We start from the raw sequence: 22,379 nt of genomic DNA, 5'->3' as shown, positions 1-22,379 counted from the left end.
GCTACTCAAAGATGGGCTTGTTAGTCTATTGGATGCTAAGCTGGCAAGAAGAGGGAAGACTGCTGAGACCCCTTACCACGGCTTGTTCTCATCCTGCCTCTCTCTCCACCTCTTAGGGAATCACTGGAGAGAAGGGAGACAAGGGCGAATCTGTAGGTTTGCACATTCCCATTTATAACCTTGCATGAGAGGGAGTCTGTTTGGGGGCTAAAATGTTGAATTGCACCACTCACTATTTTTGGGGGGTGGGGGGTTGGGGTATGGTGGTGTTGTATCTTCACAGGGTGAGCCTGGGCTGCCTGGGACTCCTGGAAGCATTGTGAGTAATGCCTGATTCTGTTGTCTTACACATTTGTTCAGGGAAGGGATATGTTGAGATTGATTATAAATCCTGGGTACCATGGAGGACACATTGCCAGAACTTACTGCTTTCAACAGTGCCTGTTGTAGAGTGGATTTCCCTCCTAGCTTTATCAAAGGTGCAAAGCAGCAGATCTAGTTCCTCTACAAATATATGCATAAATCCATCCCAAATGGATTGTCACTGATGATGCAAGAAGACTGTGACATAGAAGGGACTAAAACCTAGCTATGAACCCATCCGATACCTTTAATCACTAACTGTTGTGTAATCGAGGCACCTGGGCTCCTTCTATAGTGAAGGCAGAGATGGATGCCTCCTAGGAAAGGTGCTTAGGCACATGGGATGACTCGTGCTCAGGACTCCCGTCTGCCTTTGCATGGAGTTTTCCTTTGGATAAGAGGCCTAACACCAAGTCACGTCAGATTAAGAGAGAGAAACCCAACTTGGGTTCATCAAAAATAAGGCTGGAAGAGATTTTGAAAGGGCATTTAGGTGATCAGGAAGGTGGTTTAGTACATGAATGTGCAAGGAGGCATTTTTTTCACCCCATTGGCTTCAATGGAGGTAAAGCCACCCCAGTGCAAAACCAAACCACTGCCTTAGGACCAGGAACCACAGCCCCTCGGGAGAGCTGTGCTAGATTTTATCTTCCATCCCCAGGGATAAGGCATTGGCAAGATCTGAGTAAGAGGCTGCCTCAAAGTGGGCAAAATGCTATTGACCATATTCAGCAGTATCATTCCTGTACAAGACAGTGGTTTCTGCCAACTTTGGAACTCAGGAAAAGCCAGGAGCAAGGAGTCATTGCCTTCCAGTGATGCCTCCCTCCATATATTGCAGCTGTCCACTCCCAACCCTACCAATATGCCATTTGAAACCACCCCATTTTGTGGTCCCAGCCCCATTTTCAGTTGTTGTTGTCTACTGGGGCTCCTGTTCACTTGTCTCTTGTATATTCTTCAATACTTGGACTCTGGTGTGTTTGGGAGCGGGACATGGGGATACCAAGCACCCCCCTGTTCCCTTCAGAACTGGGAAGAGCTTTATTGCTCCAGGGTATGGCAAGATCCTTCTCTGCTAATGCATAGCCATCTCACTCCATCACCCAGCCAGGTGGTCTTAGGGTTCACAAGGCTTATCCTCGCCCATGCCGTCACCCAAGTGGCTACTGAAACATGGCACTAAATGCCCATGTCAGAGAGGGACCCAAGCAATGTCCAGAGCAGCAGGGAAGTGGTGTCTGTGTGACCCCAGTTCCCTTTGATAAGGCCTTCATTAGAAATGCACGTTGACCCCAACATCACAGCCACCCTGAATCTCTTAACCTGTGAGAGCAAAGATGCTGCACAAGCTCTCTGTTGGTTTGAGTCCAAACATAGCAGATTCAGGTTGCTGGCTAATTTGGGAGGAAGCAGCTGGGTCTGCGCCCATGGGTAAGGGCTAACGGGGATAAAAGGCAGGTGGAGGTGAGAGTTTGTGTCAAAGACATCATCCTTCACTTTGTGAGCAAAGTTTCTTCCTTTTGCAGATGTCTTCTCTGGAGAACACCATCACCTTGAAAGGGGAGAAGGTAAGATCGCCTCCTTGCTGGAGATGTGTGTTGAAGCAGAATATGCGATTATTTTGCACATGTTGTGTATTTTGTAGCTTCATTACTTTTATAAGTCAAAGTCTGCAAACGTAGCCCAAAACTCAGAAGTTCCTTAAGCAAATTCTTGCTGTTCCCACCTCCAACAACAAAGGTTCTCCAAATGCAATGTATCATTGTTGGTCATGCCAAGATGAGGTGAGCTTTAGTTGTCCTTCCAAGTCTTCATGTTTCCGCAGGGCAAACTAGAGTGAACGTTTCAGCCCAGAAATCAGAGGGATCCATTCAGATGCTGAAGTTCACTGAAAGCCTGACTGCTTTGCTGAAAGGGAATAAGGTGGCTTGGATGCTGGAATAACTCCAGTAGTTTGCCCGGAACAACAAGGCTATGGCTGTTACAGAAGCTCCTGGTTATAGCAATATCTCTGATTGTTGATAGGTTTGGAAGAGCTTTTATTTAGTGCCAGTACTTGGATCACAGTAGCATGGATCCAGCACAGATGGAAATTCCAGTGACAGGAAACAGCAGAGACGGATTCACTCCATCCTTTTTTCAACCCTGTGAAAAAGATCACTGACAATATTACTGAGCCCCTCATGACTTCATGCCAATCTGCCTAAATCTTATCTGAGGGATGCCCAAGTAGTCATCAATATCAAAGCAGCTCCTTACCCCCTGCCACCTCCCTTTCCGTGGTCCGTTTAGCAAAGCAAATGGCAAAGAAATGCAGCTTTGGCCGCATGCAAACCACAGTGCCACCGGATTCCCCCCAGTGCAGGAACAGAGGTGGAGTCATGGAGTAATTTGAGTAATCAAAGAGTATAATAAGATGAAAAAATGTATTTAATTGCCTTCTCTCCCTCCTCCAGTTTAACAAGATTTGTGAGTTGGCCGTTTATTTTGTGCATCTTGCAGCTGGGGACAGGGAAGGACACAAGGCAGACGCGGAGGAGGCAGACCAGCTGCAGCATCAATTTCTACTACATTTTGCTGTGCTGGGAGGAAAGGCTCATTCAGAGAGGTGCAGAGTGTATATCTAGATGGGTCCTTTTCAGGCAAACCTGGGCTTGCCCTGCCAGTTTTCTGATTTACCTGCAGGACTCATGAGTTGTGAGTCACGAGTCACAAGCAAAGCACACAATGGACTGTGGGAGAACAAGGGCTGCAAACAATATCACCGTGGGTCTGTCACCTTCCCAAAACCCGCTTAAAGCATCCAGTCCCAGGCTTTACTAAAGAAATGGTGTTGCTTCATCAGCCAAGCTGTGATGGCAGGGAAACAGAGGCAAAGTTCGGTTTGCAAGGAGAGGTCATACCGTTACTAGCTCAGGTGGGGTAGCAGGGGGAAAAGGAAAAGCAGAAAAGCGCTCAGGAGCATGACTCCTTCTTCAGATCCGAAGCAGGGTGTGTCAAGTGAAGAACAGAGTTGCTCCAAATTTAACTTAAGTATGTGATTCAGTGAGATAGTTACAAGAAAAGTCTGGTTGTTCTATCTGGAAAAGATGTTAGTCTGGGGCCAGCATGGGCCAGTGCACGAGAAATGCCGCAATGCATGCTGAAACCATCACCTCCACTGGAAATTTTAGAGGAGACAAAGGACTAACATGTTCCTGCTGGCTTACAGGGGGATCGTGGGAAGGATGGCTTGAAAGGCGAAAGAGGTCCTCCAGGCCCAAAGGTATGTCCTGAATGCATGGAGACATCTTTCTGTTGGTACCATTGTGTTGGGCTGGCCAGAGGGGAAGAGCATGGATCTCTTCTGACCCTCTTAAAGGTTGGGTTTCCAAAGCAGAATTTCTGAGATGGGCTTGTAAACTTGTGGTCACAATGACGCTGTAGTCCTACAACTCAATTAAGCAGATACAGAATATTTAAGTAGGAAGATGTGGTTCAGAAGTTGGATGGGATAAATTTCTAAAATGTTCGGGATGTTTCCTTCCTTTCCTGTCCCCTGCAAGTTGAAGAGCACATCAGAAAGGGATGGAAGGAGAAATGGCTCCTGATGCCACACACATCTAGAGATCTTTAGAGGTGGGACCAACACCTTCACTTAATGGAGAAGAAAATGCTGCAGAAAGCAGCCTCAGTGGGTACAGGTAGATCTCTTGGTTGGCACAAGATCCAAGTCTTCACAAAGGCAAGGACTTATCCAGGTGACATGCACGGGCTGTGCCTCAGACGTACCCAGCGCATCCCCGCATTGCAGCTCCTTCACCCCGGCACACCTTGGCATGAAGATGCTTCTCCATCGGGGCCTTCCTGGCGCCCTTCATTCCACCGGAATCTGTCAATGCAGAAACCAGATTTCAGTGAAATGAAGCCCGTCAGAGAGGCAGGTCAGCCCCTGCCTCAGCAGATGTTCCTCACCCCAGCGCTCAACCTCCCAACCTGTTGCAGCTCATCTGTAGTTTCATCTGTGGCAGTGGCCCAGGATCACGCACCGTGGAGAGTGTCACCATGCAGGGCAAGGAGAGATGGACAGCCCGTCTACACGACTTGCCATTGGAAGTCCAACCCATTGGAGATATGTGGCTGTAGGGTGGGCAACCAGCACCACAGCCACCTCCAGAAGGGACCACCAACCATGGGGGCACCTTGGCCATCCTCCTCCTTGCTGCTACCTCTTCAGAGCTGCCACAGCAGTGACAGCATCGGTGGCACTGAGTGGCCTCAAAAACCTTTGCTTTTTACATGTTGCACATGGCCAAGAAATGGAGAAGGGGATGGTGCAAAGCCCTGGTCCAAACCTCACTTTGATGATGTTCATGTCTGGCTCTGGTCCAGGCCTGCCCTACAAAATGCAGCCAGCAGCTGTGTCCAGTGGAGGAGCCCATTGAGCAGGGGTGGGATTCAAACCCCCTCTCTGAGCCTACAGGGATTTGTCTGGGGTCACGGCGCGGGCTGGGAGCAGAGTAATGGCCAGATATGTGACTCTTGGCCCTCCTCAGAGCTCCTCTTCTGGCTGCTCATTGGGATAATGACTTGATTAATGAGTTGTTCTTGTTCATTTGAAGGGAGAACCTGGTCCACCAGGCAAAGGAGTGGAAATGAAGGTAAATAAAATAAAAAATATAGAGCATATTAACATTAGAAACACCTCCCTCTCTGTCTGGGGTTGGGATGGCAGCGGGGACCCAGTGTGTGCCCCCAGGCTTAGCCATCAACCACCCGCAGGACCAGCTTCCTCGGCTGGAGGAGAGAGGAGAAGTTCTGACCCTTCTTTCCTCTTGCAGGATCTGGAGAGGCTTTTTGAAGCAAATGGTATCAAGGTGGGTAACACTTTGACCTTCCTTCTGACAAGGTGATTGTAATTAAGCTTTTCCATCTATTCCATCTGGCCTTCTGGAGATGATGCGTGCTGCCCCAGGTCCAGCTATGGCACTCACAAGAAGGCAGGGTTATTACATTTCCTTTTACAGCTTACCGTACATATTTAAATTCTTCTTGGACAGCTTTTCTGTTGCTATGTTAAGGGGTGGATAGTGACTTTGAGGCCCATGTGACATTGAGACTTGGCAAATACCCATTTAGAGCTTGGTACTACCATCTGGGTGGGCTTGTACTTCAGCACTGGGTCTGCACATCCAGCAAGAGGAGACCCACACAGCCCTTTGGGTGCTCTGGCCATGCCGTGTGTCCTGTTTAGCGCAAAGTCCAATTTGGGTTGTTCCTTAGCTCATAACACAAGTAATAGTAAATAATCACTGTGCAATACAGTAGTGCTAGACCGGTGGCCTCCCTCTCCGCTCTCAAGGTTGCCATCAAGCTCAGGAATTGCGAAAAGGCTCAACTTCTAGTATCTACCAGGCAGGTACTTATAGTTGTGCTTGTTACCTTCAGCTCCTTTCTATAAGCTCTGGAGATGTGACTGAAGGAGGTGAGGGACTGACTGATCCGATCAAATGTAGGAGTTTTATTTAGGATGGGGAGACGCACCATGTAAGCACCATCGATCAGCTCCTAGATGCCCAAACCATAGACACCTGTTTTTAAATAAGCCGTTGGCTGTCAGGGCACGTCGCTTTACCAGGCGCCCTGTGAGCCTCACTGGAAATGCATCAGTCGTTTTTTTGGGGGATGGCTGCACTTCCACTGTCATGTGTCAGGAACGGGAGGGTGGCACTGGGCTACTGCCTTAATGGTCTCCACCGGTTGCAGCTGGCGTTGCTGAAGGACCTCTCCAACGCGCTCCTGTGGGATGGGCTGGATGGGCTGGTGCAGCAGCTGTGTGGCTCCAGGATAAGCAAGACCTCCAGGAGAAAGCAGGAAGCTCTGCACGCCACCGAGCACAGCGTGAGTATCGTCATCTGGGATCCTCAGGGGGCAGACAGACCTCGAAGGAAATGAGAGCCAGAAATGAATCATTGAAGGTTTCAGGGCCACCTCTGTCATCAAGCAGGTGACGGTGACTTCCAGCCACTGTAAGAAACAGGCTGGAAGGAGGCTCAAGGTTCATACCAGGATTGTGGATCTTCAGGTTAAACTGATGGGGTTGCAAAGCATTCTTTTTTCAGTGGAAATAAAGAAATCGGTCAACCCTCGTTGTTGATGGAGGTAGCTAGAAGCCATCCTCTAAAGCCATCAGCCTCCTTGTTCCCTTTGAGGGCTGGGGGTTGTTGGAGTGGTGGGTGTGTTCAGGGAGCGAAGCAGCACAAGAAGCGATCACAAGGGTGGCCTCAAAAGCAAGAGGGATCCCAGGAAGGTAGGACTAGCTTGGAAGGAAGGCTTGGAGGTGGCCAGCAGGGAACTGCTGACTATTCACTCCATTCTGGTTCAGAAAGGCCACCAGGTAGGATAGAGCACGCTGGAGGCACGGGGCAGTAGGCAGAAATAGCCCGTCAGGCTCCAGCTCATCACATGTGTGGATCCTGGGAGCTCAGGTTTGTCATCGCCACACCAACCCACCTTTTTTGATGTTGCAGGATTCACTGGTGTTCGATACTTCTCCAGATGCCCTGGCCAGCACTGAGGTGACAGAAGCAGCACAGAGCCTGGAGGTGGAGGCTCAGTTTAGGGTGACAGTGTCTGGAGGACTCCCTAAGGTGAAAATAAACAGCAGAGAAGATGAAGTGTAGTTATGTAGATCTGCTCTCCTGTCCATCTGGTCTGCTGCAGCAATAATATTAAGACATTGCACACCAAATGTTTATTGGCTGCCTCTGAGCTCCCAGTCCATGCTCCAGTGATGTCTCCTGCTGATCCTCATCCTCCCTTCCTTTCCACCCAACCACAACTCCTTCTTGTCTTCTGAGGCAAAAACCAGCACGGATTGGGCTGGTTTCAAGCTGTCCCTGTGCTGGTTATCTGTTGAACTTGCCCTCGCTGGGTGGCTGTAATCTAGGTGCATCTCTCCTGCCCTGGCAGGGATGGATCCTATCCTGCTGTCAGGTTGGATTGGGATTGCCCAAGAGAGGAGTTCCTGCCATCACTCCAGAGCCCTCATTTGCTTGAGTAACCAGGCTAATTGCTAGAGAAAGTCTAGCCACCTGCATCCTTTGCAATTGCAAGTAGCAGATAGTTTGTGTTTATGGCAATTAGGAATTTATTAGCAATGTTAAGGCTTAATCTCCATGCTGGACCCAAGTTCCAATGTGGTTCAGCACACCTCCAGGAACAGCAGAGGGCTGTATGCAGGTCACCTCTCATAGCTGCTGGAGAAGTCATGGATCTTAATTTGTCTGTACTAGACAGTCCTGTTAAGAGATAGTCTAGGAAATAGTGCCTGCAGCTGCGGCGGGGCTTTTCTTGGCCTCTTTTTATGACAGCCAAGAAGTGACTCACTCTGCATAAACGCTTGCAGGTCACTGGTAGGAAATGTTGTCTCTAACTGGAGCACAAGAGCTGTGGGGGTGTTTGGAGCCAGCTCCTGATGATTTTATCTTGCTCTGTGGTTGGTTCAGCGATGACCCAGTTGCTCAGGCACTTAGACAGGGTGAGACAGGCTCATCCCCTCTCAGCTCCAGGCTGCTGCTGTGATCTCAGGTGAGACGTTGCTTTTCCGGATCATAGCAACCTGGATGATAGCATTTTAGGGGCTTGAGAGGGAATGAAGTGCTCACCAGTAGATGTGTTTGCGCCGAGACACAAACTGGATGTATGCCAGCAACCCTGGAGCCAGCAGTGCTGGAATTTGGGGTACAGAGCCACCAAAGCTGTCTCTGTTGGGTTTTGGGAGCCCAACCCAATCTGCCGTAAAGGGTTGGGGACCTCTCTGCTCCTCTGGGATGACCTATCTAGGCTGGACTTCAACCAGAGAGCAAAGGGGGTCAAAGCAGCCCTCCGACCCACGGGGGATCCTTGCAGTGTGCCCCAGCCCCCCCTTGTTGGCAGTTCCCAAGTAAGGTGCAAGAGAGGTCTTGGCACCTTGGCTCTCCAGCCTTGTCCTGCTGTCTCTGAGCATGCTATTGAATAAATGGTGGTGTTGGTAAAGCAATGTGTTGTGGATGATGTCTCGACTTAGAAAAAGCAGTAACTTTCTTTGGTCTTCACAGGGTCCATCTGCTGGTGGTTCTGAACCTGAGTACCAGTCCCTCGGAAACCCTCCTGAGTCCTTGGAGAAAACATCTGAGGAAAGAAGGAAGGAGAGAGACTCAAAAGGGGCAAACACTTCTCTCAGCAGTGTATGTAAATGCCTGTTCAGTGACTTTTAATTACTTTTACATTTGTGCTGATTTAATAGATGCAAAGGAGTTACATCTCTCAGAGCTTGATTGGACAAATCATTGCAGTTCTGTGAGTTTTGCCCCTATTTTACTGCAGTGAAAAGCTAAGTTAGAGAAAGGATAAGGATCTCTGCATGAATCGGTGTCAGAGCTTGGAAAAGGGTCTTGCTTTCCATCTTCTGCTCTGGTAATTAGTGAGACTGCGTTGTTCCTTATACATCACCCTCTGCAGAGCTTGGCTGTGCCCCCATCACATCCAGAAGATGATCTGCAAGGAAACCAGTCCATGGAGCTTCTCGAGTCCTTGGAAGAGAGGGTGGCAGGACAACCGCAGCAGGATACCAGCCATGTATGTCTTCCCCAGCAGTTTTGGGCAGTAGACCAGTGTGCAGATAAGTGACAGACCAGAAGGGACTGGGTTGCACATCTCTGACCCACTGCTCTCAGTCCTGGAGCGGCTCCCCCCCATCCCTGGAGGACACCACTGCTCGGACGTGGGACCTGGGCAGGAGGCTGATGGCCAACCTTGTCCTTTGCATACAGGCAGGGAAGTGGGAACTCCCCAGAGCCCTTGGCAAATGCTTTGTTGGTTAATTACCCACTTTTTTTTGGGGGGGGGGGGGCGGGGAGCGGGGAACAACAATCTCTTTCTAATCTGAATCCATCTGGCTACAGCATCCATCCTATTATTTGGGCTTGGTTGACAGAATAGTTGATGATTCTCAATACTCTTTAAAATCAGACTTATAATACTCTAGGGACGGTGCAGACCCCAGACAGTGATTTTAAGATATGCCTCTTGACAAGATATTTCCTTTTCCTTCTTACTTTCCACAGATTTTTCAGAATAGTCCACAGACCCTCAGGTTTCCCTGCACAGTGTTTGTCTTTTAGACCTTGGTATGCACCTTCCTGAGCCCAGCTCTGGAGTGCAGAGCCTGACCCTTAAAGAAGAGGATTTTAGGGTCTAAGCAGGAATTCGGGGACTTTCTCCTTTTTAAGGACTCAAGAGCAAATTGTAATTTAACAAGCCTTTGTGGATCAGCTGAGACAAGGTGACTGTCTCAGAGAAAACAATGCAGGGTGACTTACTTTACCTCTTCCTCCAAGGTCTGCAAGACATTTGCCTCTAAAAAAGTTCAAGTGGTTTGTTACTGCACCTCGGCTGAGGGACAGTAACAAAGAGAGAGGTTTCCTCCATGGCCAGGAGCTAGACCTGCTTTACAAGTGCATATGTACATACCCTCTAAGACACATTATATCATTTTCAGCAAAGTTGGAGGGTGCATCCAGCCTGGTAGCAGCAGTTATCACAGCTCAGCTGATGGGCAATAAGTTCTGGTGTTGCTGCAATATGGTTGTCTGAGCCCTAACATCCCATGTCACTCTTTTTTTTTTCTGCTCTCTCGGACATGCATTTTCTTCTGAGAGCCCAAACCATGCTCCACTGCCATGTATCAAACCCAGAACCCTCCAGTTTCAGCATCTTTGTAACTAAAAGTGCACAGTCCAGCCCAGCTGGGAGATCCTACCCCAACACAATGCACTGAGTAACACAAGCCCCAGTTTGGAGAGAGGGAAAATCCATTCATCCAGTGCTGTTTTAACACTTTTGCATACTGATGTATTCCTGTGTGATGGAGGGGATGCTCTTTTTGAAAATACTCAGACAGGATACCAACAGCCTTAAAAAGCGAACCAAAAAAAATCCCTTGGATGTTTGCTAGGAATAGCATTAGCAAGGATATTTCTACAAATAGCAGTGAGGGAGTAGCTGAAAGTGGGGAGAACTTGTTGGAGGAAATCTCGCTGTTCGGTTGTCTGCCGAACACTTGCTTCTGCTCCTATTGCTTTAGCCGTCTCTTGGCTGGCAAATTAACACCACACTGAATCACGAAGCTGGAACAAACGATGGTGCAGCAGCCACGAGAGGGCTCCCAGCACAAGCACACGCACACCCCACACACGCGTGTATGTGTGCAAGCCACAGCCCTGGAGACGGTGGCCTGTGCCATGAGCATCCATCAGCTTTGTTTCCTCTCCTGGATGCACCATTTCCCTTGGCTGGCCCTGGTTAAAATGGAGAAAGACCTGGAAACATGAAGGATGGAGCCCAAACCCTCTCCTTTCTTGGGGACTGGGCTGCAGGACCCTGGCTGAGGTGGGAGCTTTTTGGTGTCCTGCTCTCGAAAGCAGGTAGCGCTCAGTCCCTATGGACCTGCACCCGCAGGTCATGAAATTGGGGGGTCCCAAAACTGTGGCTCCATTTGAAACTGTGGACTTTAACCGTGCTGGATGCTCTTTGTGAGCAGATGCCTCGTTGGCTTCACACGTGCCCCTGTGTGGAGTCATTAATAACTCAGGCCCACCACAGACACAACATCTTCCTCGATGAAACGGGAGGGACCGCGCTGTTTGTTTGGAGTCTGGGAGCTAAGTGCATCCATGTGCCCGGACACCGTGGCCATGGCACCGGGAAGGAAAAGGGATAATGCGGACATGCCAAATGTGACATTTAGGCAGAAAGGAGTACTGTCCTCAGTAATCAGGGACGTAAAGAATTAATTTAATCCCTGCATCCCAAGGACCAAAACCAGACTTCTGTGTCCTGTTTGGGATGCCACTTTTTAAAAAAAAAAAACAATGGTAACGGCAGAGCAGAGCCACAAAACTGATTTGTAGGTGGCTTGCAGGCTCCTTTATCACAACAGACCTAAGGCCAGACAGTTTTTTAGCCAAACTCAGGGTGCCTGAGGTGACTTTGTTTCTGCATCGAAGAGCTTTCACAGGGAGGAGATACCAAATGTTAAAGGGCTCTTTAATTTTGCAGTGAAAGGCAGGAGAGCTGGAGGGAGGAAACTGAAAGCTTATAATTCAAATGGGAAATTAGAGCTCAAGCTGATTAACCCTGGGAGCAGGCTGGAGAGAGATGGGACAAGGCAGCGATTCCCTGCCTGTCGCTGCATGAGTTATCAGGAGCAGAGCACGGGGAGCTGGGAGGGGAAAGTTTGCACTTTGGGTTTATAGAGATGATCTCCTGCCCTATAGGGGCTGGTCTTCAAGAGCCCTATAGATTAGTGTGTGCAATATCAGTGCCATCCGACAGCGATGCTGCATCTAGGTGTTTGGCAATAGTTATTGGTGTAATCCTGCAACGTGGTATTGCCAGACACCTTTTCCTGAATCCCAGCCCAGAGGATTCCCCATCAAATGAAGAGTTGTTTGAAAGATGGGCAGATAGCAGCACCCTTCCTGCTCTCACGTCCAACGATCCCCATTTTGGTAGGGGCATTTGTAAAAGTGGAACAACTGCCACAAGTTTTTTAGGGCACTTCAGACCCCCCCAGCACGATGGGATCTGGACACCAAGGGTCTTTTCTTTGGTTGCATTTGGCATAAAATCCCTTTTATCCTCAGGAGGAGGAAAAAGTGTGGTCCAAAGGCAGGGAAACAGCAGCAGTCCCCCTCTCCCTGCAGCTCCCGCATCCTCTCATCCCCAGTGGCTCCCACAGCAAAACTGAACTCTGTGGAGAGTGATGCAAAGGGAGCGAAATGGAGCCACTTGTTTTCCTGTCAGCAGCAGCTGTAATCACGAATTTTACCTGTTAAAAGGTTCATGGGGCCCTAGAGAGAAGCAGCCTGTAATAGCCCAAGAGCTTCATCTCGGAGGTGCAATTTCTGGCTGGCAGGAGTTAATGGGGGAAGCAAATTAACTGATATAAAGAGGCAGGATGAGCCCAGGTACACGTGCCCGTGGGAGAAGCGGTGGCTGGTTACTCTTTCCATGGATGAGCCACTTCTTCGGTGTTACGGGACTGTACCAGCCAATTCCTCCCTCCTCCATCTCCCAGCTCCCCTGCAGTTAAGCTTACTCATTTTCAAAGTTAATTCAGATAAATGCCCCTGGTTGTCTCCATGTGGATAAACCCATAGTCTATTAATTTTCTTACCTGATATCTTCTTGGCCTTTTCTATTTCTCTCTTTCCTGTACCTCTTTCTTTGCAGGAATATTTTTTTTTTAACTGCCCCTTTTATTTCCATTTTTCTCTTTCCTGTCCTAATTTTATCTGTTCCTTTCCTCCCTTCTCTTTTCCTTTCTTCTTTTACACTGCCACCTGCCATCAGTAAATCATTCCTTTAGAAAGCAGCAGCCTCTCTGCTTTTCTTTGAGGTGCCTTATTGCTGGCATCTCAGAGCAGGAAACTGCTAAAATTGCGGAGGAATTGCAGAATGAAGGAGAGTTATTACCCCCTGCAATTTCCCACCACCCCAGTAAATGGCAGCTTTATGAGATCGCATGCATACGGGTCGCCTTCAAAACCTCGACGAGGTCTTGGCAACCCGTGGGCTTGCCTCGCCGCTGCCTCGTGATGCTATTCGCACATCTGCGAATGGAACATGGACCCGTGCTAAAGAGCAGCAGCATTTTACAGCCAGTCGGCACGCGGATGAGCTGTGACCCAGTGCAGGATGGACAGGAACATCCACATGGTCTCACCTGATGGTGCCATCCAACCCACGCAGCTGACCTCTGCGTAAGCCTGGGAGATGTTTCTCTAGCTTCTCCCACAAAACACACCCTAGATGGGCACTCCCCAATCTGTGCCAGCACATCACTGAGACGTCTTTTATTCTTCCTTTTGTCATCCTTGCCATTGTTCAGGACGGAATTTCAATTTTAATTGGAACTTTTTTTTTTTTTTCCTTTATGTATTTTGGTGAGTCAGAAACTTTCTGGGTTCATTAGCCACTAGGTGAAATCATCATCTCGCTAGTTAAAATCCAGCAAAACAGCACTATCATCCCTGCAAACCTGACAGCATAATGTCCAGGCCTGGACTGACCAGCATTTCTTGGAAGTCCTTCATTTAGGATTCACTTTCCCTTAACTTTAACCATCTAAAAGTCTTGACACATACTTCTAGGTGAAATGAATTGAGATGAATCCAGGTCTTTGTTTCTGAAAAAAAAAAAAAAAAAGGCGGGAATCGTGCTAAATAACTGCACCCCATCCTGATTTTTCCCTCATGTGCTCCTGGGAGGTCTCAGGGTTGGGGGCTGGGTGCAAGGAGGTGCCCAGCTTTCTTTCATTATAAATAAATTCACTGCATTTTGCTTTCATATCAAAAATCTTCATCAAAGCTACACTGCAGTGCTTCCACTGTGTGGTTCAGGGAATAACGGCTGTACACTGAGATATCCAGCAGCTAGGAATATTATAATTTTTACCGCAGCAAGTAGATAATATACTGTTGCTAATATGGAAAAGAACAATTTATGAGCCAGGCCAGTAACTATTTGTACAAGCTTTACTGTGTGTGCCTTAAATATATATCGGCCAAAATCATGAGCACTGCAAACATCACCAAGTGGCAGATTAACATGTAGACATTAATAGGCATTAATGGTTGTCTTATTCCAATCAGATATACTGGGTATATTAAATGCACAGCAGGTGTGTTACTCGGGCATGGCTGGTGCAGGGAGGCTTTTAAAGTTCAAAGTTGCAAAGTTTTTTATTTCTTTTGAATTGCAGTAAATTAATTGCATAGTGCTAGATAATATATGTTATTATATATATAACATTAGGTGCTCAGCAGCGTGCTGTTTCCCCTCCCACAGGAAAATGTGAATTCAGACGACGGCTCTGCGCTCCCAAGGCACGTGAGAGCCAGGAGATCTGCCGAGCCCAAGAGACACCCGGTAAAGACCCTGTTTCACCGCGACGGCTTTGGGCTGGCCTGTGGTCAAGAGCAGAGCCATCGGTGCGATCCAGGAGGAAGCGATGAGCCTTCCTTGTTGGCTCCATCACAGGTTCATCCCCCCGGAGCCCCAGGAGCTCGGAAATCCCCGTCCGGATCCGCGGTGAGTGAAGACTCCTACAAGGGTGTCTTCAAACACATGGACGCAAGGGGAACCCCAGTTGCCCACTTGTGCAAAGTCACGATGAGTGTAGAGGGAGGGTGAAAGGTTAGTGATAAATATTAATAAAGAAAGAAAGAAACAGCTGCTGCAGAAGCCATATTTCTTGGCAGAGCAGATTGTTCTCCCTGTATCTGGCAAGGGAAACGCAATGCTCGGAAAACAGAAGTGGGGAAAATCAAACTTAATCAATGAGGGAACATAATAAACTGGTTCATGGGGAAAGCAGCATAACTGAAGGGTGGTTTGTGTCCTGAGAGTTTAGAAGATATTTGCGTGTTTAAATGTGTAAATACATCTGTGTGTTTATAAACACATACAACTCTGACACACCTGCACGCTTACGTTGTTGACTTTAACACAACATGCCATAAACAGAAGGTGCAAAGAATAGATTTTTACAAAATTTAAGCGAGAAAGACCTATTTCCAGGAGTTAAGGATGAAAAATTCTGAACGACAGATTTCCCCTAAGTTTGAATCAATTTCTTTGAAAGCAGTGAGTGACCCTCACCCTGCGCTCCCAGGAGGAATGACAGCACTGACCTGAGCTCATCCACACGATGAGAAAACACATCTATCTTCTCATAGCCTTCTATAAAGGGCCAGGGTTAAGGTGGGTCATCTGTGCCATTGCCAAAAGCCTGGTACTGGGCCATTTCTTGGTTCATGGACCCTGGCAGCCCACATGCAATGAGTAGCACCAGTTCTCAGATGTCCTGTCCAGGCTGGAGCAGATCAGAAGGAGCCTGGAGGCCACTTCGTATCCAACCAGGAGCCCTTCAATGGGGTTCTCGTGATCCCTGGTAACACACGGCTTCCCTGTGAGATGCCTCCAGCCTCCCCACTTGCTGCGTAACATCTCGCTGCTCAGAGATGTCTTTTCGATGGCTCAAGGCTGAAAAGTTTCTCCAACTGCTCTCACACTTCCCTCTTTTCTTTTCCGATTCAAGGCATACCCAGGCCCTCATCACCCGAGGAGAATTAAGGTACGCAATTCATGTTGTACTCCTCTTATCGCAGCTGTGCACGGTGAGGATGCAGCTGGTCCTTTCTCCCATCACACCGCATCCCAGCCCCATTCTCTATGTGCATTTTTTTTCTTACAGAAGGAGGAAACTGGCCCAGCAGATCCACCATCCCATGGCCAAAAGGTCAGTGCTTTTGTTTCACCTTTTAATGCAGATACCCAACGGCACCTGAGGGAAGTCAGGATAGCAATCCATCTCCCAGAGCAGTCTCATTTGGAGGCTGAGAAATCATGGGTCAAAATTGGCCAGGCCAATAGGTTCAAGAAGTAGTAATCAACAGGTTCAGCCATTGGTAATGAGCAGAGATTCCAGGCTTGAACCTTTCACAGCTGATCCAAACATGAGTTTATTGTTTTGGGGATCCTCAATAGTTTTGTCCTCTGTGGACTTCTCCCGTCTCTCTCAAACTCATGGCATCCTTTAACATCTGCAGCACCCTGGGGCAGGGAGACGCTCAGCTTACCACTCATATCTGGCCCTTACTCTGCAATTTGTGTTTTCTCTCTCTGCGTTTCTACTGCACAAGATAGAAGGGATGGGGTCAGGGACATCCCCAGTCTGTTCTGGGAATGCAAGTGGTGGAAATGAGGGGTTCCTCCACAGATGGTTGCCAAAAGCTGATGCAGAAATGAGGGCAGCACCCACCTGGTCCAAAGAGGGAACGAAAAATTCCTCGTAGCAATGCATGTTTGCAACTGAAGGGGTTGCCTGTTGTTTTCCAGGGAGAAATGGGAGCTCCAGGAGTCCGTGGAGACAAAGGAGAAAAGGTAGCGATAGTGCTTTTCTGGCCTGAGCCTCTGAGACCAGAAGGCTCTCTGTGCTGAGAGGGTCTGGAAAGGGAAAGGCAGCTGGGGATGTGCTGATGGAGAAGACATTCAGGGTTTATGAGAGACTGTGCTGGTGTAAATTGGGATTGCCACAGTCCCACCTTATCCGTGAACCTGGCTGCATGTTTCTGTTCCCTCCCTTCCAGCAATGCTAACAAGCATCTGCCATGCGCTCAGGAGTAAATGCAAAAATTCAAGGGTTTTTTTCCTGATGTTCGTTTTCTGCTGGATCAGTGAACTAAACCGGGTGATAGACAAGCAAAAGCCAGCCCTGGGACAAGGACAGGGATGGAAGAAGGGCCACACGAAACATCATTTCATGAACACTTTTGGCAGCAAAGGCTTATAGGGACCAAACGGCAGATTCGGGGTGGTGGGATCCAGTTATTCAGGAGAAAGGCAAACAAGGCAGGGTTGCTGTTAAAAGGCACAGCCAGATGGGGAAGGGGTACTTTGCATGGGCTACTGTTTAAACACCCGTGTGGTGCAGCATTCTGGGGACGTAGGCATGAGAAAGGAGGGAGGGAAGGAGTGGAGGTGGCTGGAAGATGGATGTATTTTGTCTTGCAGGGGCAGCCTGGGGAGATGGGGGAACCTGGAGAAAAGGTGAGCTGTGGAGTCAGTATCAGCAGCTGGAGCAGGACAGCATTACCAGCTAAGTGGCCCAAATCACTGGAGACTGCCATAGGACAGTCAAAATCTGCTGGGTCAACCCATTACTCGTCTCCTTCCTGAGAGCAGTGTGGGTCTGTGTTAGGGAATTTGGCTCTTCCTCGGTCACGCAGCTTCTGCCCACCTCCTCTGGGGAAAAGAGGTGGAGGTCAGAGGGGCCGGTTGCTCCGTGCTGCCGTAGGCTATGAGAACAACAAGAAACCTTTACTCTTGCTGAGGGTCGCTCTGAGTTGGTACTTCACAGGACCTCTTTCGCAGGCTTGGTAACTCTCTCTTTATTTCATAGGGCACCAAAGGAGACAGAGGTGAAAATGGTCAAAAGGTAAAGAACACTGCTGGTACCACAGTCAGGGGTGTCTTTTCTGACACTGTGAGAGCTTGCCTCCTGCTCTCCCTCCTCCTTTTGCCTCTCAGGGGGAGGTGTCCAGGTAACCTCCTGAGATGTGGGCTCGCTGTAGCCAGTCGCTCACTGGGGACCCAGCATATCTCTGTTGACTAAGGAGGGACTCCAGATGGCTCACGCAGACAGGACACACTGTAAATGAATAACACCCTATAAATGAGTAGGGTCAGAAGATGAGGGTCTCTCCCAGAGTCCTCTGATACCATCTCCGGTAATATTCCTGCAACTCAGCTTCCTCTTCTCTAAAGCTTTTTAAATGCTCTCAGCAGCTTTGTCTCCCCAGGTCAGATAAGACCTCACAGCATCTAGAGGAGATGTGATGGTCAGTGAGGGCTCTGTAGAAACCCTCAATGTAGGATCAGCTCTGAGGGACTTCAGCTGGGTGTCCAGGGAGCAGCATGAAGCAAACTCATTTTGACGGGCCCACGGTGGAATGAGTGATCTTGATGTTTCCTGACCTTCTTCTCTTCACAGGGAGAACCTGGAATTGGGTTCAGAGGTCCTGTTGGTCAGGCTGGGCCACCTGGATTTAAGGTAAGCCTGTTTTCTCTTCTAGGTATGATCTCACTTGGTTTTTTCTGGGTCTTTCTCTTTGTAGTCCTTGCTTTCCACTGCTGGCTGTGGAGCACAAAACTGGCTGTGGCTACAAAGATAAAGCTCCAAAGCCGGTCCCAGCCTGGGAAGGCAGGAACACCATCACATGGGTCTGGGTCAGAGGGAGTGCTCTGTGTCCTCCAAAGGGCCATTTCAAAGCAGGTGAGGTCCAGAGGATAAATACCATAGAATCATAGAATGGTTGGGGTTGGAAGGGGCTTTTAAAGGTCATCTAGTCCAACCCTCCCTGCAACAAGCAGGGACATCTTCAGCTAGATCAAGCTGTGAAATATGGCTGTGAAAAAAATCCAGGGAACTGTGGTCTCAGCAGAGATGCACTTCTGTGATCCCTTGGGATGTGGCAGGTCTGCAGAGTTTGAATTCACTGGGGAGCTCTGAAGGTCTGCAGGTAAGGGGTCCCCACTGCGCAAGCCACAGTACAGCCCTTTCTCCAGCCCTAGAACCTCTCTTATGGACCAGGGCTGGAGGGGCTGTGTCCATTTCTGTGTACTGGTCATGTGAATTGAAGACGACACCCCAGGCTTTCTCCCGGACCTTTAGGGGGGCAGTTAATCCCACTTAAGATCCAAATTCCTTGTGGTTCACTCAACAGGGTGAGCCAGGGGCCCCAGGACCTCCAGGAGCTCAGGGCATCCAGGGCATTCGTGGCAACGCCGGCACCCCCGGGTCACAGGGGGACAGAGGGGCTCCAGGTCTGCCTGGGATGCCAGGACAGAAGGTAGGTGGTGTGCGGTGAAGGGACAGCATGTGTTGTGTTAGCCACCTCAAGGTGAGAACGATGATATCCCTACTGAGACTGTCTACGCCGGGTGTCCACTGTGGGTCAAGCCCCCACCTATCCAGATCTCCAGAACCTAAGCCTATACATAGTCAGTGAAGGGAAGCAGGAACAAAGCCTGATTGCAAAAGGAGAGGTAACAGCATTTATTAGACCAACTGATGTTGTTAGGGAAAAAATAGGCCAAAAGATTTGGTACAGAAGAATGTCCTTCAAACTGGGGAGAAAAAAAAAAAAAACAAAACAAAACAAAAAAAAAACAGTGGAGGTCCAAGCAAGGTAGGGACCTGTTGATCTTTTAAATTTAGTGGTGTGACTTGGTGAGACGACTGGGAAAAAAAGGGGGTGGCAATGGCACAGAGGATGTCAGCAAGGGGTTTGGGGGTCATTATCCCCTGGGAACAGAGGGACCAAGGGGTAAGTCTCATTGCAGGGTCATGGAGGCTTAGCTGGAGGTGGGGTGGGGAACAGCAATGTGGCTAAACTCAGAGTCTTGGTGAAGCTGGAGTCCCCTCTCCTCAACAACAAGAGGCCCACACAAGGAGGTTATTCCTCCTGCTAGCTGCCAGTGCAGGGAACACCTGGGGGCACCAGCTCCTGCTTTCTGTCTGGGTGGGGGAAAGCAGGACCTTTCCCATCAGGGGATTCTCCTGCTTAAAGGATTTTGTTTTCAAGGGGGAGCGTGGGAAAAGAGGCCGGAATGGATTTGCTGGGCCCATGGGACCATCAGGATCCCCAGGAAAAGAGGTGACTTTTGTACATTTCCGCTGTGTCTTTTGAGCAGCAGAGGGATGGCTAAGGGAGAGGTTGAGACCCTGGTACCTGGGCTGGGTGTGCTTTCACCCTCTTGGAGCACTGGGACAAGAGAGCATTGAGGACCCGCAAAGCAAAGTGCTCCCTTCTATTCTGTTTTCCTTGCCCTACAGGGTATTCCCGGGACACCTGGATCCAAAGGAAACAAGGTCAGTGCCAACTTTCCCGGCAGATCACAAGCAGCTGAGGTCCTGGGGTGGCAATGGGACAGCCCACTGCCCTCCCCTGGCTCCTTATCCCTGATCCCACCCAGCCACTTCATCCCGCCTTCACCCTCATGCCCTTCTTCCCCATGGCTGCTGGAGCATCCTCCAGAAAAAGCAGCAGAAGGTCAATGGAAGTGAGTCTCCTGACTCTTTCTGTGACTTTTAAATCATGGCCAAACTAATCAGCAGTCATGTCATGCGGTGTCCTTGCTCCGAATAAGACCTCTGGGGTTCTCTGTTCTGCAGGGAGAAATTGGCATTGGAGCAGCTGGCCCAAGAGGTCCTCGCGGACTGCCTGGCCCTCGGGTAGGTCCCTCCATAAATGTTCCTGGCTTGGCTTCTTGCAGCCTGCCCTCTTTTGGAGGCAGCTTTATACCATCATCTCCCACCCACCCACCTTAGAAGATGCCTAAAGGGTTGATTTCAGAACCCTGTTTAATTTTTCACCAGCCAGATTTGGAGGGGATGGATACTGCCATGCCCAGCTGGAGCTGACACTGACCAGAATCTGTCCACAGGTTGCATTTAGCATCTCCTCCATAATTAGACACCCTTAAGCATTGCAGGTCACACTGGCTAACTGCATGGCCAAGTGAATCGTGCCCCACTGACTGTGTCGGCTGTGCTCTCACTGGCTAGATGGGAGTGTTGAAGGCAATATCTGCACCCCTACATCTGCATGTTTTAATCCTAGCAGCTTGGTGAGGAGCCACCTCGGTTTTGTATACTTTGGGGACGCTACCTGTAAGCTCGTTCCTTCAGAAATCTGCCTCCAGCTTTTTTATCCTCATGCCCCTCTTCCCTTCTGTTGTCCTGGCAGAGGGAAACCAGCTCCCATCATCCTTGCGGCAGCAACATTCACTTTCCTCATGCTGCTGAGAAGTTTTGGTCTCTTTCTGGCAAAGACCCTAGGGAGACCCTCTTGAGTTGTAATCAGAGGCCATGTTTCAATTTGCTGCTTCTGTGGCTGTTTCACGAATAAACTGATTTTATGCTGCAATCCATGTAGACAAACTCCCCATCTGCCAGCAGAACTGTTCAATGAGGCCCCTGAGACAAAACGCTTAATGAGAATGTCAACAGCTGTGAAAGGTCTGGGGTAAACCTCGCTCAAGCTTCATTATCTGAAGGAAATGATGAAATAATGTTTCTGCTCCTCTGACTCCAGCATAAATCTAAAGTGAATCACAGAATCTTAAATTACATTGGCTTTATGTGAGAGATCTAAATTTGGCCTCACAGGACGATGCCTATGTCTAGGCGTCTTAAAGACGGGTAAGTCTTGTGGGACCTACCTAGGGAGGTCATAAAAGGACTTCATAGACCCACCAGCACAGCTATCCCTCCTAGCAAGGTTTATAAGGAGCCAATAGCACACTTGGAGGCTCAGAGGAAGGTCTGCAACATCTGGAAACCACAGCTGGGTGTGAAGATAAGCCTCACATTGGCCTCCAAAGGCACAAGCTACTGTTGACCAGTTGACTGGTGGCCTCTTCCTTCTGAAAGTCAACGGTATGAGTTCCAGGTGAATTCCTGGATGTCTTCCTTATTGTGGTGAGTCCTGCTGAAAACATGTTCAGCAATGAGTTATTAATGTGCAGAAAAGCTACTGAGCCTTCTAATCAGGGGGAAGAAATCTCTCTGTCCCAGGAACCTCTCAGACCTCTGTCCCTTGTTGCACATGCCTTTGTCAGATGTAAGTATATCTTGAGGAGGGACACAGAAGGTCATCGAGCCTCGGATGGCTTCTTCTGAGCTAGCCCTATACCAACAGAGAGGAAGAGACACCTTTTGGGAGTGATTTATATCGTGCGAAATCAGGTGCAGATCATCTCACAAATGCCTGTTTCTCTCAGGGACTGAGGAGAAGCTGAAGCTTGAAGCTTCAATCTGACCGAAACATTATTCTCTAAACACTGCGGTGTCTACCTGCAGTAACATGTGGGTGATCTCAAGCCCTTTAGGTTCTTTGATCCAGATCCATAAGAGCATTAATCCCGATGGAGGTATAAGTGAAGAGGTTGGACAACTCCTCCGAGGATCTGGACTTCTGCATGCTTAATTCCTGTTGTCCCCAGTGGGATGGTTTGCAGAGTTGGGACTGTGCGTGTTGCATTTCTCTTTGCTGATGGCCACCACTACCCCTCTCCATCCCAACAGGGTGATGAGGGCATCGTGGGAGTCCGGGGCCCCACTGGCACAATGGTGAGTGTTAAAATAGCACGGAGGGATGATTTTACGGCACAGGCAACAGTGGGCCCAGGGCTGGCAAAATCCCCATGAGCAATGAAAGAAATAAAATGAGTTGATGCTTTCAGTGGGAAAGAGACTTTGAGAACCTGAATTCCGATGTTGTGTTGGGATGAGTGAGTGTAAATCCTGGAGGCAGCTGTCAGACATAAGGTGTCATGCAGAGCACAATTGCTTTATGCTCTTGTCCATTTGGCTGACTCATCTACAGGCTGCTTTTGAAGTCCTCCTGAAATATCACTCCCTC

At 49.0% G+C, this 22,379-nt stretch overlaps 1 protein-coding gene across 1 annotated transcript in view; it reads left to right on the top strand.

The window, feature by feature from the left end:
* The window catches only part of LOC126044322 (collagen alpha-1(VII) chain-like), a 110,148-nt gene that overhangs the window by 47,595 nt on the left and 40,174 nt on the right, over window positions 1-22,379 (top strand). Inside the window, exons 48-69 of the mRNA XM_049813751.1 lie at window positions 117-152; window positions 284-319; window positions 1,893-1,934; window positions 3,578-3,631; window positions 4,968-5,006; window positions 5,187-5,222; window positions 6,112-6,246; window positions 6,876-6,995; window positions 8,445-8,573; window positions 8,848-8,964; window positions 14,239-14,481; window positions 15,491-15,526; window positions 15,647-15,691; window positions 16,291-16,335; window positions 16,966-17,001; window positions 17,354-17,389; window positions 17,945-18,004; window positions 18,678-18,803; window positions 19,539-19,610; window positions 19,790-19,825; window positions 20,129-20,188; window positions 22,043-22,087. Coding sequence (XP_049669708.1) covers window positions 117-152; window positions 284-319; window positions 1,893-1,934; window positions 3,578-3,631; window positions 4,968-5,006; window positions 5,187-5,222; window positions 6,112-6,246; window positions 6,876-6,995; window positions 8,445-8,573; window positions 8,848-8,964; window positions 14,239-14,481; window positions 15,491-15,526; window positions 15,647-15,691; window positions 16,291-16,335; window positions 16,966-17,001; window positions 17,354-17,389; window positions 17,945-18,004; window positions 18,678-18,803; window positions 19,539-19,610; window positions 19,790-19,825; window positions 20,129-20,188; window positions 22,043-22,087 — 1,584 coding nt within the window. The remainder of the gene's footprint in view (window positions 1-116; window positions 153-283; window positions 320-1,892; window positions 1,935-3,577; window positions 3,632-4,967; window positions 5,007-5,186; window positions 5,223-6,111; window positions 6,247-6,875; window positions 6,996-8,444; window positions 8,574-8,847; window positions 8,965-14,238; window positions 14,482-15,490; window positions 15,527-15,646; window positions 15,692-16,290; window positions 16,336-16,965; window positions 17,002-17,353; window positions 17,390-17,944; window positions 18,005-18,677; window positions 18,804-19,538; window positions 19,611-19,789; window positions 19,826-20,128; window positions 20,189-22,042; window positions 22,088-22,379) is intronic.

The sequence above is a fragment of the Accipiter gentilis genome, chromosome 11 (assembly GCF_929443795.1).
Source record: "Accipiter gentilis chromosome 11, bAccGen1.1, whole genome shotgun sequence".
In the NCBI taxonomy this organism is placed as follows: Eukaryota; Metazoa; Chordata; class Aves; order Accipitriformes; family Accipitridae; genus Astur; species Astur gentilis.
The sequence above is the reverse complement of the archived record's forward strand: the minus strand, read 5'-3'. Positions and strand labels throughout refer to the sequence as shown.